This window comes from Siphateles boraxobius, unplaced genomic scaffold, assembly GCF_051911475.1.
Source record: "Siphateles boraxobius isolate OS27281-9 unplaced genomic scaffold, OSU_SipBor_1 55, whole genome shotgun sequence".
NCBI lineage: Eukaryota > Metazoa > Chordata > Actinopteri > Cypriniformes > Leuciscidae > Siphateles > Siphateles boraxobius.
This window is the reverse complement of record NW_027509181.1, coordinates 7,218,838-7,234,176: the sequence shown is the minus strand read 5'-3', so window position 1 is coordinate 7,234,176 and position 15,339 is coordinate 7,218,838. Positions and strand designations below refer to the sequence as shown.

The following is a 15,339-nucleotide window of genomic DNA, read 5'->3' as shown; positions in this document are numbered from 1 at the left end:
ACCCATAACATTACTCTAGTTAGACGTTTGGGTATTAAACACATAAAATAGAACCGGTTTATTCCACGATCTCGACACCTCAGTGTGGAGATAGGGAAAAACCAGTAGTCCCCTACGAGGAGGCTGAGATACAGAGTTTTCCTGTTTTTTTAGATATATTTCATCTAATAAACTCTTTTATTTTCACTCTCATAATGTTCAGCTGTGCAGTAAATATTTAACTAGCAACAGCATTAGAAAAGCCTCCTTTTAAAAGCTCCTCTTTATTCAACAGAGTTATGAGCTGCCTATTTATTGAAAAATCAAACATCTGCCTTTTTCTTAATATTTTTATTTGTTTTGTTCACTTTTTCTTAACAAAACACTAACGATACCAATTCCTCAGAACTGGAAATCGCAGCACACTGGATCTGCAGGTGAAAGCTGAGATAGGGCGGGGCCCGTCCCAACCCACGCTGTCAGATCCGATTTCGAACCCCAAAATGCGAGTCGCCGCCGTGTCTAGGCAACAGCGGGACCCGCGCGGGGAGCGCAAACCGTACCGTCCTCCTCAAAGAACGATCGGCGAGAGCGGAGCGTCTTCATAGATAGACTCATACAATGCTCACAATCAGCCCCCTCGAGGACTGACTGAGCATGCTCCACTCCCAAACAAGCAACACAAAGCTGATGTGTGTGTCCCCACCCGTATATAACGAGGGCAGGGAACAACACACCGTCTATAATCTTGCTTGCTCGCCATAATAATGATAGATATATTGGGCTTGACAGACAACAATAAATAGACAAGGACAGATATACAGAGAGCGCTTGCTGAAGGTGCAGAAGCTGTCGCGGTCTGATTTCAGGGTTGCTTTATAGTTTCCTGGTCTATGACGTCACCTATGTCGTAGCGGGCTTCCATTGGACTGATTTTACACGTGCTTCACGACGTAATCACGCAGAGCGTTCCCACCGCGTCTCAAACGCAGCTCGAATTCCCTTGAAAGGGAACTCTCCAATCATTTAAGGAAGTTTTAGACTACTTTTAGACTGTATCCCACAATACATGAAATAGCAATTGAGGTTTCAACTGCTCAACCCCTCACCTACTTCTAGTTATATATTTGTATTACTATTATGCAATTATTTATCATCATGAATTGTGTGTTTGCCAGTAAGCACTTGAGTTATTCAATTGTTAACTAAAATTCTGATCTGTTGCATGTGCCCCTCCCCTATCAGAAGAACTGTGTATGTGTCCTTACCTTTGCGGGGTTTGACTTCCAGGCGGAGTTTGGGGTCAGAGGGGCGGAGTCTCTCTTGCAGTAGTCTCTTCTGGAAGGGGATGAGGGATGTTAGCATAGACTCATTCGGAATCTCAGTGGGCGGAATCACAATGCAGCAGTCCATGAAGTCTCCCACGGCATCGGTCAGCTCCCGGTCACTCTGAGCCTGGAAAGCTGCTTGGTTAAACACCTGTGTGTGAAAGATTGGTGTGGGAAAAACAAGAGAGAAACTGCATAAAATGTGCTGTTTCTCTTTAATAACTTTAATCTTCACATAGGCTGAATTAAAATTGAAAAGATTGTTGTTTTGTAGTTCACAGTCTCCCCTTAATGAATAATTAATATGGCAGCTTTAGACAACACCACTTTTTTAAATTTTTGTTGAAGATTTTGTTGTCATTTTATTGTGATGTCAGAATGAGCCTGTTTTGAATTATTTGTTTGTAGCATTCGTAGTGTTTCAAATTGACCCTTTAGCATACTTTTAAAAAGAGTAGTTATTACGGAAAAAATATACTTAAGTTCGAAATGAATGTAATGTTTTTAATTTAAATTTTATTTAAGAGAGCTTTTTTTGACTCCAGTACATATTTATATGTAATTTCATATTTACTTCAATTTCTTTAATATGACCAAATGCACTGACAAGTATGCCAAACTAAAATATACTTTTATGACATTTCTATTGAAACGTGTATGTCATGTTAAATATATTTGTAATTACAAATGAAGGATGAAGTTGCAATTTAGTACATTTAAAAATATTTTAATATCTGCTGATATTTACGCTACGCCATTATACACTACTCTACTTCTGATGTCATAAGTTTGTAAGTTGTGCATTAGGGGCAAGTAGACTGCATATTGTCGCTTGGCCGGAATTTTACTTTGTAACGTGTTAAATATGAATATCTTTTCTTACACAAACTCCTCGTTTTGCTTCAGAAGGCCTTTATTAACCCCCCGGAGCCGTGTGATGTTCGTTTATGATGGATGGATGCAAGTTTTTGAGCTTCAATCTGTTGGTTGCAATCTACTGCCATTATAAAGCTTGGAAGCGCCAGGATATTTTTTTTAATATAACTCAGATTGTATTCGTCTGAAAGAAGAAAGTCACATACATATAGGATGGCTTGAGGGTGAGTAAGTCATGGTGTAATTATCTTTTTATAATTCCTTCCGGCCACCTACGTACTTCCGCTCAATTTTCATTTTCCTTCAGTACTAGGTCTAGGATTGTGCTGTAGTCTTTGGTTCCCTTTCGAGGGAACTCGCACTGCGTCGTTGAAAATGTCTCTTTGGGGATGCTCCCTTAGCGTGCGCCTCTGAAGTATAAATTAAATTATTCCAATCCTTATTGGTGTGGCGTCATGACATAACATGTGACGACATACCCAGAAGTATAAAATGACACCGGCACACACGCGTTAGCTTTCGCTCTTCAGCAAGCGCTCTCTGTTGTGTACTGTTCTATTTGGTGTTGTTTGTCACATATCACAGATATATATATATATAATGGCGAGTGAACAATTCAAGAAGTGTGTGCACCCCTGCCCTAGATATATTACGGGTGGACACACTCACCAGTTATGTGTGAATTGTCTGGGAGTGCAGCACACCCGAGCAGCTCTTGAAAGAGCTGCTTGTGGTGATTGTGAAGCATTTCCTATGAGAGTGCTGCGCTCCCGCCTGAATGTCTTTGATGAAGACGGCCAGGCTCGCGTTCCCCACGGTTCTGGTCCCGCGTCCGTTGAGGCGGCGCGGTGACTCAGATCGTGGGGTTCGCAAAGGGATCTTGCAGATGAGAATGAGACTGCTAAGGCACCTTCTCATTCTTCGTCTGAAGCTCCTGAAGCCCTTGTTCATGGTGCAGAAGCCCACGCTGCGGCTTCTTCTGCCCGTGACGAGGGCGCGATGCTTGAGCTGCCTGCTTCCGAGGAAGTGGATGTGCTCAGCATCGAGGCGGATGAACGTGAGCTAGACTCGCAGGTTCACGTTCCCGCTTATGAGGAGCTCATTGAGGTTGTGACGCGTGCTGTAGCCAGACTTAACATCAGCTGGCCACATGATGTGCAGAAATCTCAAAATAAAAGTAAATTAGATGAGCGTTTTCTGCAGCACCGATCACAACCTCAGCGCCAGGGCTTACTATTTTTTCCAGAACGTCACAGAGAAATATCTAAGTCCTGGGAAATACCCACTCTTCCCGCGTTTCTAATCCATCTGCTGTGGATTATAGTAATGTTTTGGGGGCAAGAGAGATGGGGTATGGGAAGATGCCGAAGATGGAAGAGGCTCTCGCTGGTTACCTCTCTCCTGAAGCGGCATCATCCCTGAAATCCCCGGCACTGCAAACCGTGCAGAGACACCTCTGCATTGGTTAGAAGGGTTTATATGGCGGCAGGTCGGGCTGGTTCATGTCTGCACTCGATGGCTATCTTGCAGGCATACCAGGCCGACCTCCTGAAAGATTTAGATGAGGGTGAGGGAATAACACCTCAAGATATTGCGGAGTTACGTAAAGCCACAGATTTGTCTCTCAGGGCTACTAAGGAGACGGCCCGCGCTATCGGCCGCTCCATGGCAGCTCTGGTAGCCACGGAGAGGCATCTGTGGCTGAATTTATCTGGCATTAAAGAAAAAGATAAATCCTTTGTCCTGGATGCGCCGCTCTCGTCTTCTGGCCTGTTCGGTGACGCAGTTGCTACTGTCGTCGACAGGTTTCAGGAGACGAGGAAGCAATCTGCGGCGTTCCAGCAATATCTCCCTCACCGCTCAAAATCTAAATCTACAAAGGCTGTACAAAGTGGTCAGCCTCAGCCATTATCGAGCTCTGCACACCACCAAGAGCAGAAAGAGAGCGTGGAAACGCCCTCACTCAAAGTCCTCTAACCAGAAGGGCGACTTGAGAGACGTCCTTCAGGCTAGGAGGGCTTCGGGAAAGAGTTCCTAGCTGGAGTAGTAGGACCTCTGAGGGCTGTCTCCCCGCGGCAGAGCAACCGAGGTCGGAAATCGATTTCGGTTTCCCGCCGTCTCTGACGTTTCGGGTCACATCAATTTCCTGCGAACGCACACCGTGTCGTTCGTTTTAAATACTCGCAAGCGGCTATCAACTATGGTCACAAAATCAGTCTCGACAAAATCCTGCCGGTCCTTCACTTCAGGAGGTTGAGAACAGTGCTCGAAAAACAGAGAGGCTGTTTCCCGTAGTAGATTTTGTAGAAGCGTGGCAACATCTTCCCAACATATCTGCATGGGTCCTACGTATAATAAAATTAGGATACAGACTACAGTTCGGGCACCGCCCCCCAAATTTTCTGGGGTGGTGCAAACTGCAGTGGTTCCAGAGCAGGCTCAGGTAATGGAACAAGAAGTGCAATCTCTGCTGATCAAGGAGGCCATAGAACGTGTTCCTCCTTCAGACAGGGAGTCCGGGTTTTACAGCCGGTACTTTATAGTTCCAAAAAAGGATGGAGAGCTGAGGCCGGTTTTAGATATAAGACACTTGAACCGTTCTCTGAGAAGGTTCAGGTTCAAGATGCTCACTATCCCCATCATCGTGAACCAAATCAGATCCGAGGACTGGTTTGTCATGATAGATCTAAAAGACCCCTACTTTCATGTCTCCATCCTTCCATGTCACAGGAGGTTCCTGAGGTTCGCTTTCGGGGGCGAAGCTTACCAGTATCGGGTTCTTCCATTCGGCCTAGCACTCTCTTCCCACACGTTCACCAAGTGCATGGATGCAGCTCTGGGTCTACTGAGGCTTCAGGGCATCCGTATACTGAATTATATCGACGACTGGCTCATTCTGGCCCAGTCTCGAGAAATGGCAGTTCGGCATCAAGATGTCGTCCTTGGTCACATTCAGAGCTTGGGGTTGAGACTCAACAAAAAGAAAAGCGTGTTGGAACCAGCCCAGAGAACAACGTTTCTGGGCGTGGTATGGAACTCAGTTACGATGCGGGCACAAATGTCTACTGCGCGTATCGAGTCCATCCTGGCCATAGTGTCCGGGATAAAGCTAGGCCAGGCCATCATTGTAAAGCAATTTCAAAGACTGCTGGGGCTCATGGCAGCGGCATCCAACATAATACCTTTGGGCCTTCTACACATGAGGCCCCTTCAGTGGTGGCTGAAAACCAAGGGGTTTTCCCCGAAAGGCAATCCGTTCCGTATGATCAGGGTAACGCGCAGATAGTTTCTTTCTCTAGTAATATGGAAGAAACCTTGATTCCTGTCCCAAGAGCCAGTGTTAGGAGCATCTTGTCACTGGAAGACCGTTTCGAGTGCCTCCCTCACTGGCTGGAGCGCGGTCATGGACGTTCGGACAATACATCAGTGGTAGCTTATCTGAACCGACAAGGGGGACTCAGATCGCACCCTCTATCCAGATTGGCACATCAGATTATCCTATGGTCCCAAGGGAAACTATTGTCTATCAGAGCAATATACGTTCCGGGGGTTCAGAATCAGGGAGCAGACATCCTGTCGAGGTAGGGGCTGAGGCCCGGGGAATGGAGACTTCACCCAGATGTGATCAAGTTAATATGGGAGAGGTTTGGACCAATGGAAGTGGATCTGTTTGCGTCTTGAGAGACGTCCCACTGTCCACTTTGGTTCTTCCTCACACATCCAGCCCGACCGGGGTTGGATGCCATGGTACAGGCCTGGCCGAGGCTACATCTGTACGCAGTACTCCCCCCCCCCAATCAGGCATAATCAAGGTGATTTCTCAAATGTAATTTACTAACTTGTCCAACTACATACATGTAGGCATATGAGCAGTGAGCACTATATTCAAATGTCTCAGTTCAAAATGTACATCAATTCATTGACAGCGTAAATTCACGTTTCCCCAATAATAATAGTAAATCTATCCGGTTTCTTACCTGAAAACGGGTCAGAGTGCAAAAGGTGAGAAATTTTAAATATTCCATATTTTAAAACATCAATCTGATGCATTTTGAGATGCATTTTTTGCCAACCTGGGGAGAGCTGGAGAAACTTAACTTCAGCCATGAGACAAAAATCATGGCCTCCGTAGCGTTAGCTAATAATTTTCCACCAGAGCTTTAGCTAGCTGGCTAACGTTGCGTTCTCTCCTGCTGTGTTCAATGACTCAATTCATCAAGCTGTAGCTAACGTTAGCTAAGCATATGTCAACAGAGCTCCTGCGTAACTTATAGATATAGCCAACAAGAAAATATTAGGGTGGTCCCGATACCATTTTTTCTGAACCGATCCCATACCAAAAATTTTGAGTATCGACCGATACCGATCCGATACCAGCGTAGTTTAAAAAAAAATCAAGTAGAATTTCTATAACTCTGTGTGTTGAACTGATAATCACTCTTTTGTGTGTTAAACACAATCTACTTAATACAGACAACTTCATTATAAAGTAAAACAACAAATAAAAAAAAATATGATCATAACCTATGACAAAAATTCTATTATAAACTAGATTAGTGGGTAACTCAGCAGTAAAATTTAGTCTAGAAAAATCACAAGTGCACAATAATTGTATAAAATCTGAACATTTAGTGAAAAAAAAACATTATTTACGAATAAGAAACAATAAGTGTAGCACTAAATCTGGTAAAACGTTTTCATGTATGAAGTTTAGCAGAACTGCTTCTTCATTGTTTTTGCGCAAGCAAAGGTGTCAACTACATCCCCAAAGTCCATTTCTTTGTTACCGTCTCCACAGTTAGCTCCAGCTTCGTCAGACTCAGCGCTGCTAGTGATCGCAATTCCCGTGATGTTCTCACAAAAAACTACTGATGTTCTCACAAAAAAACTTTCGATCCCTGGAACATTTTGAATTGTAGATAAACGTCTAGCGTCCTTGTCTTTCTTTAACTTTCTTTTTGCAAAACCACTCAATTGACGTCTGTCACGGTGGGTAGTGGAGAATGGAAAAGAGGACTCAAGTGCGGAGTGAAATGAAAAGGTTTAATAAAGATAAAACATAAAATAAACAAACCAACAAAAGAAATCCAAGGTCTCAGAACTTAATCCAACACAGAGATGGCAGAACAGGACAAGCACAGAACTCCACACGACTAACACACGTAACAATAACAACGAACGAGCACAGCATAGCAAACACAGGTAGACTAAACAGGGAGGCAAACAAAGGAGGGTAACGAGGAGGACAGGTGAGACAAATAAACCAATAAGCAGATAACAAGGGGGAGGGACCAGACAATGACAAGAGCACATGGCCCAAAATAACAAAACACCCATGTGCATCACAAGACAGGAGAGACATGTGACAACGTCTGTCCATTTTGGATTTAGATTCATTTTCTGTAGCCATTAAAAAAATGACACATTTGCGCGTACTTGTTGTGGACCAACTCAACTCTGACAGACTGGGGAGGGGGGAGTGATAGTGGTCATGTAATCTTTATTTATTTATAATTTATTATTATTATTGTTAAATTAGTGTTCATAAACGAGTTATGTAGGGTCTTTCAAGAATTTCAAGTTAATAATATAACAATTTACGAAAAATGTTTTTAAAGCTTGTGTCATTTGCTGCCCCCCTACTGGTTGTGAATGGTTGGTGCCCCTGGGCACTGGCCCAAGTGCCCTTATGGATAATCTGTCTCTGTCTGTACGCTTTTCCTGGAGAGGGTCCATCAGGAGGGCATCAGTCTATTTCTGGTAGCCCAGATGTGGCCAGCCCGAGTATGGTTTTCAGACATAATATCACTCCTGATAGGTCCATCATGGCAGATTCCTCTGAGGAGGGATCTGTTGTCTCAGGCGGAAGGCACAATTTTCCACCCTCGCTCGGAGCTGTGGAAATTGTGGGTCTGGCCCGTGAGGGGGTTCAGTACCTAGATGCTGGACTATAAGCGGGGGTGGTTGAGACCATTCTTAGCTCTAGGGCTCTGTCCACTAGGAGATTATATGTCCTTAAGTGGAATGTGTTTTCCACTTGGTGTACAGAACATGAGTTAGATCCAGTTAACTGCTAGGTGGCTTCAGTTCTGGAGTTTCTTCAAAATCGTTTCTCCACGGGTGTCTCCCCTTCCCCCCTTAAAGTGTATGTGGCTGCCATTGCGGCTTTTCATGCACCACTGAGTGGTGGGCCTCTGGGGAGGCACCAGCTGGTCATTCGTTTTCTCCGTGGTACATGGAGGATGAGGCCGACAACCAGGTCCAGGGTTCCTGCCTGGGACCTGGCTGTGGTTCTCAAAGGGTTATCCCTGGCCCCCTTCGAAACCCCTTCAGTCGGCTTCGCTCAAGGACCTGACGTTCAAGATGGCTTTTCTCCTGGCTATTACCTCTTTAAAGAGGGTGGGAGATCTCCAAGCCCTGGCAGTAACGCCAGCCTGCTTGGAGTTTGCCCCTGGGGGAGTTAAGGCTATCTTGCATCCTAGGCCTGGCTATATGCCTAAGGTGCCTTCCAAAATGACGCGGTCTACGGTCTTGCAGGCATTTCATCCTCCACCTCATGTGTCGGCAGAAGAAGAAAGGCTCCATTTGCTCTGCCCTGTCAGAGCTCTGAGCATTTACCGCGAGAGGTCCTCTTCTTGGAGGAGGTCAGACCAACTGTTAGTGTGTTTTGGGTCACCTAAGAAGGGGCTCCTTGCTTCCAAACAAACCATTAGTAATTGGATTGTTCAGGCTATTGCCTCGGCCTACCAGGTGCGCAGTTTGCCTTCGCCTTTGGCCGTAAGTGCCCATTCTACTAGAGGCATGGCGTCCTCTAGGGCCCTCCACTCGAGAGTGCCCCTCCAGTAGATCTGTGAGGCAGCCAGTTGAGCTACCCCGCACACTTTTATCAGGTTTTATAGTCTGCACCTCCCTAGTACGCCCGGTGCACAAGTGCTTTCGTCCTAGCTTTGTGCCTGTATTCAGTTTCACTCTAGGGCAGGCCTTTTCGGTGCGTGGCATTGTGGTCATTTGTTCCCCAAAGAGTCGTTTTCAACGATGCAGTGCGAGTTCCCTCGAAAGGGATCGTCTCGGGTTATGACTGTAACCCTTGTCCCCTGAGAAGGGAACGAGACACTGCGTCATTTTGCCATGCCCCTTAATGCCTGGGAGCGGCTTCATTGCGAGGCTAATGCATGTGTGCCGGTGTCATTTTATACTTCCGGATATGCCATCACATGTTACGTCATGACACAACACCAATCAGGATTGGAATAGTTTCATTTATACTTCAGAGGCGCACGCTAAGGGAGCGTCCCCAAAGAGTTGTTTTCAACGACGCAGTGTCTCGTTCCCTTCTCAGGGAACAAGGGTTACAGTCGTAACCCGAGAAATTTTCTCCAATCTATTTTTTACCAGGCCAATCAGCAAACAGAGGGAGTGGCTGAGAACGATGACGTTGATGTCGTGGCTTATTTTGAATTGTAGTTCAGTAATGGCAGCGGAGAAAGATGCGAGCGAAGCCATTCGGTTCATTGTGGCTACGCTGCCGAATATCAAGAACTTAAAGCCGGAGGAAGAACCATCTTTGCTCAGTTTTGTTGGTGGCCATGATGTTGTGGCCCTCCTCCCCACGGGGTTCGGGAAAAGTTTGATTTTCCAGCTCGCTCTGTGGTGAATGAGTTGGCTAAGGCGAACACTAGGCATACATCACGACCAAACGTTAGCGATTGGTTATAGCAGATCCAGAGTGACTTTGGGCAGATCCAATAGTTTTAGACTTCAATAGAGTATCCGCCTACAAGGTAGTTAACGCTTGTCAATGGAGCGGTGCCAGACTCTATGTACAAATTAAAAGTACAAGAGTCTGGTGGGACCAGGCTACATAACAACTGCACATTCAGTACAATTAAGAACAAGAGGATGTCTGTGTGTGTGGCGTTTTAACATTATAGAAAACATGAACATGATTTTGAATAAGTTATGACCATATAAATAAAGGGAGCACTTTGCATAATGAAGAGCTTTAATCAGTTTTGGGGTCCAGGTCCAGCTGACCCCACTGGACTTTTCCTAAATTTTTAAAAAGTGTTACCTTCATCTCAGGGGCATGAGACTCTGTGACTTAAACTAAACACGCACAAAAATCTGGGCTTGATTTGGTTGTTCTAAAGTTGTGTAAAAATGTTTTTTCCGTTCAAGGTGTTTGGGCTCAGATTGACCCCACATTGAAAATGAATGGGAAAATGAAAAAACTTTTTTTCATTTTGTTTGCCAATAAATAAAAAAATAGATCCAGTATAAATATGAAAGTTTCTACATTTAAATCAAGGTCTGGTCCTAGAGCTTAAACACAAAGTGGAACAAACACACACACACACACACACACACACACACACACACACACACACACACACACACACACACACACACACACACACACACACACACACACACACACACACACACACACACACACACACACACGTGTGTGACTGCAACAGAGAGCATTTTTATAGAAATTGACAAATAAAATCAACAAAACTGCCATACATCTGAAACATTTTCATACATCTTTTTTTAATAACACAACTCCAGGTCAAATTTATTTTTCTGTGTACCCTTCACTCCTGTTCATTACAGTTTATTGGTGCTGTTGTTTTGAATTGTATTATATTGGTTTTATTTACTTTTTAAAATTCATACCTTGTTCCAAAAAAAAAAAATCATTTGTGATAAATAATTTTCTGAAATAAAAAGTATGTGATTACAGTGATGTCTTTTAGTTGTGACTTGTAATGTTTCCGCAAATTGATGTATAATAATTTGGAAAAGCAGACAATACAAAATATATAAGACAACAACAAATTCTAACTTTGACCCCAAACGCCAAAAATGTAAACCCTACTTGAGCACTGATTAAGGGTTAAAAGGATAGAAAACTCATCCTAAATCTAAATAACATCTAAATCTAAACAATTTGAATTTCCTCTCAGTTTTCTTACTTTGTCAGCGAGTAGTGCTGCCATTGCTCGGCCAGACTCGTGATAGTCCATGCCATTTATGGTTGGGCCAATCAGGATAAAGATGAAGCGCACAGGCACGGGAGCTTCCAGAGCCGACTCCAGCACCACAGCGTCCCGTAGACGCATGAATGCTACTGTAGGCCTCTCTAGGAACTCCAGAGCACCTTACACACAAACACACACACCATTATTGCTGTAAAAAATAGTCAATGTTTGCTAACAGAAACACATTACTAATTTAGTAAGTCACCTTTGAATGTAAATGATCGGAATTATTAATGAAAACATCCTCACCTACAAGCACCATAGAGGCTTCTGCATGATCAGCTGTGTCCCTCTTTGGTTGAGAATAAAACCACATTGTCAAAAAATGTCAAATGACACGTTATTGCATTCAAAACTAAGAAAATCAAATGACATGTGTTAAAGCCTGTTCACACCAGCAGAAGATATTGTTGCTTATTCTGCATGCGCTGCAGTTTTGTTATCTGCAGCTTTACGTAAATGCTCCAGGTCTTTAAAGCAGAATGTTTTTACTGTTCATCAGTTCAGAAAGTGATTCCAATTATATATTTTAAATATAATATTAAATATTATATTAAACTAATTATATTGTTTCTGTGCAGTTATAATTATAGTTCCCTTTCAGGAACGTCGAGCTGTGTGAAACGCTGCGGGAACGCCTCTTGCGTTGTGCGTCATGAAGCACGTATGGAATCAGCCCAATGGCAAGACGGAACGTCACGAGTGACGTCATCGACCAGGAAACTATAAAGCACACCCCTGAACACAATGGCGACAGCTTCTGTTGTCTTCAGCAAGCGCTCTGTGTGTGAATCTGTCCCTGTGTTTTTGTCTGTTCTTAGTGATTGCTAGGCAGGAGTTTTTCACTTAAAAAACGATATATATATATATATTCACATATATCAGTATGACGAGCGAGCAGCAATACAGAAAGTGTGTTCCCCCCTGTACTCGTTTTCTCACGGGTGGGGATACACACGATCTGTGTGTTGTTTGTTTGGGAGTGCAGCATGCCCAGTCAGCTCTCGAGGGGGCTGATTGTGAGCATTGCAAGCGTTTTCCATTAAGAACACTCCGCTCCCGCCGATCACTCTTCGAGGAGAGTGGTTCGGTTTGCGCTCCCCACGGCAACGGTCCCGCTTCTGTCGAGGCAGAGCGGCGGCGCCTGTCGTGGGGATCGCAAATGGATCTGTCAGCGGGGTTTGAGACGGGCTCTGCCTTATCTCAGCCTTTACATGCCAGTTCCAGTGCCTCAGTTGCCTCAGGTCAGTACTGACGTGGTTCGAGAACTGCGTCAGGCTGCAGATTTATCTCTGCGTGCCACCAGGGAATCGGCTAAACTAATGGGCCGTTCTATGGCAGCCCTGGTGGCCGCAGAGAGACACTTGTGGCTTAATCTGTCTGATATGAAGGATAAAGAGAAAGCTTTTCTTTTGGATGCTCCACTTTCTCCATCTGGTTTATTCGGTGACGCGGTAAACACGGTCATAGATAAATTTCAGGAAGAAAAGAAACAAGCTGCAGCTTTTCAAAAATTCCTCCCACTTAAAGTTCATGTCCCAGGGTCTGCTGGGCGAGGGCAGACCAAGCCGTCAACTAGCTCCTCACATAGGGCGCAACAAAGGCAGAGTGTCGCGTCTCGTGGCCCCCCTTCTAAACAGTGGGAACAGACGCGAAAGTCTCAGGCGAAGCCTTCTAGTGGTAAGACTGATCTGAGGACAGTCATTATGGCTAGAAAGGCTTCGTCTAAGAAGTCCTGACGCCACTGGTGTCAGGATGCTGAGGTTTGTCCCCACCGTGAGAGGGAAGTGTTCACCGCTTCAGACGGTGCCCGTTCTCTCACGGTGCCCTCAGGGGTCCCTTCTGCCAACCCCGCCTTCGTGTCGGGGTGCAGACGGGCCCAGCGAGCGCTTTCCCGAGGGACGCTCGCCCCCTCTGAGGAGGGGTTTTGAGCAGTCAGACCAGTCGTCCCCTGCCGGTGCGCCGTTACAGGGCGCTGTGTCTGCTGCTCAAAATATTCCAGAGGCCAGCCTCGAGAGGCTGGTACCCTTAGTAGATTTTCTGGCAGAGTGGAAAAGTCTTCCAAAAATATCTCAGTGGGTTCTGCATTGGATAGAAAGGGGTTATGCCATTCAGTTCAGATCTCCTCCTCCTCGATTCAACGGGGTCCTGCCCACCGTGGTGGGCCCCGAGCAGGCTCTGGTAATGGAACAGGAGGTGAAAACGCTCCTTCAAAAGGAGGCTATAGAACGGGTTCCTCCTCCCAGCGAGGAGTCAGGTTATTACAGCCGATATTTCATCGTTCCAAAGAAGGATGGGGGGTTGCGTCCAATTTTAGATCTGCGCCTATTAAATCGTGCTGTAGCCAAGCTCAAATTCAAGATGCTTACGCTAAAGCAAATCGTGTCACAAATCAGGTCCGAGGACTGGTTTGTCACGATAGATCTGAAGGACGCATACTTCCACATCTCCATCCTTCCGCAACACAGGAAGTTCCTGAGGTTCGCTTTCGGGGGCGAAGCGTACCAATATCGTGTTCTTCCGTTTGGCCTAGCTTTATCTCCCCGCACGTTCACGAAGTGCATGGACGCAGCGCTAGTCCCGCTGCGGCTCCAGGGCATTCATATACTGAACTACATAGACGAGTGGTTGATTCTCGCTCAATCGCAGCAGCAAGCGGCTCGGCATCGAGATGTCGTCCTCGCACACATCAAAAAATTGGGGTTGAGGCTGAATGCCAAAAAGAGTGTTCTATCTCCATCACAGATAACATCCTTTCTGGGGGTACTATGGGATTCTGTGGCAATGCGGGCTCGCCTGTCGCCTGCCCGCATCGCTTCGATTCTCTCAGCTGTAAAAAGAGTAAAGCTAGGCCAGTTGCTCACTGTAAAGCAGTTCCAGAGACTGCTGGGTCTGATGGCAGCAGCGTCCAGTGTTATACCCTGCGGCCTGCTGTACATGAGACCATTACAGTGGTGGCTCAGGACCAAGGGGTTCTCCCCGAGGGGAAACTCTCTGGGAGCTCTTTGTCGTCGTGTAACGCTAACTACAGATGCTTCCCTCACAGGCTGGGGGGCGGACATGAGTGGTCGTCCAGCACAGGGTCTGTGGCAGGACCATCATCGATTTTGGCATATAAATTGTCTAGAGATGTTGGCAGTGTTTCAGGCTCTGAAGCACTTCCTGCCAGACCTGAGAGGTCATCATGTTCTTGTCCGGTCCGACAACACATCGGTGGTCTCTTACATAAACCATCAGGGGGGTCTGCACTCTCGCCTGTTATACAATCTGGCTCGCCGGATCCTTCTATGGTCCCAGGGGAAGCTTCTCTCATTGAGGGCGATTTATCTCCAGGGGTATTTAAATCGGGGATCGTACATCCTGTCGAGGCAGGGGCCGAGGCCCGGGGAGTGGAGACTCCACCCCGAGGTGGTGGAGCTCCTTTGGATGCAGTATGGTCGTGCCGAGGTAGACCTATTTGCGTCCAGGGAGACATCACACTGTCCACTGTGGTTTTCTCTCAGTCATCCAGCCCCGCTGGGGTTGGACGCTATGGTGCAGGCGTGGCCGAGGTCACGCCTGTACGCCTTTCCCCCGATTGCTCTGCTCCCAGGAGTTCTGGAGAGGGTTCGCCGGGACGGGGTCTATTGGTAGCCCCGTTTTGGCCAGCCCGAGTATGGTTCACGGACCTAGTGTCTCTTCTAGACGGCTCTCCTCTGGAGATTCCGATCAGGAGGGACCTTCTCTCTCAGGCGAGCGGGTTGATACTTCACCCCCGCCCAGAGTTGTGGAAGCTATGGGCTTGGCCTCTGAGGGGGCCCAGCTCGTAGGGGCTGGTCTCTCAACCGAGGTTGTTGAGACCATCCTTCATTCCAGAGCTCCTTCCACGAGGAGGTTATATGCCTTGAAGTGGAGGCTCTTCACTTCTTGGTGTGGAGAACACCTGTTGGACCCAGTTAACTGCCCAGTGGGTGCAGTGCTGGAGTTCCTGCAGGAGCGTTTCTCCTCAGGGCTATCCCCCTCCACACTAAAGGTGTATGTGGCGGCACTTGCTGCTTACCATGTCCCTTTCAGTGGAGTCTCTCTGGGGAGACACCCATTTATAACTTTTCTTCGTGGTACTTTGAGGC

General features: G+C 46.2%; 1 protein-coding gene across 1 annotated transcript in view; it reads right to left on the bottom strand.

Annotated features, from left to right (window-relative positions):
• slc4a1b (solute carrier family 4 member 1b (Diego blood group)) overlaps positions 1-15,339 on the bottom strand; it is a 50,024-nt gene that overhangs the window by 20,099 nt on the left and 14,586 nt on the right. The window contains exons 5-7 of the mRNA XM_077205958.1: positions 11,480-11,522; positions 11,165-11,349; positions 1,248-1,458 (exon numbers count right to left, since the gene is read on the bottom strand). Of these exons, the coding sequence (XP_077062073.1) occupies positions 1,248-1,458; positions 11,165-11,349; positions 11,480-11,522 (439 nt within the window). The remainder of the gene's footprint in view (positions 1-1,247; positions 1,459-11,164; positions 11,350-11,479; positions 11,523-15,339) is intronic.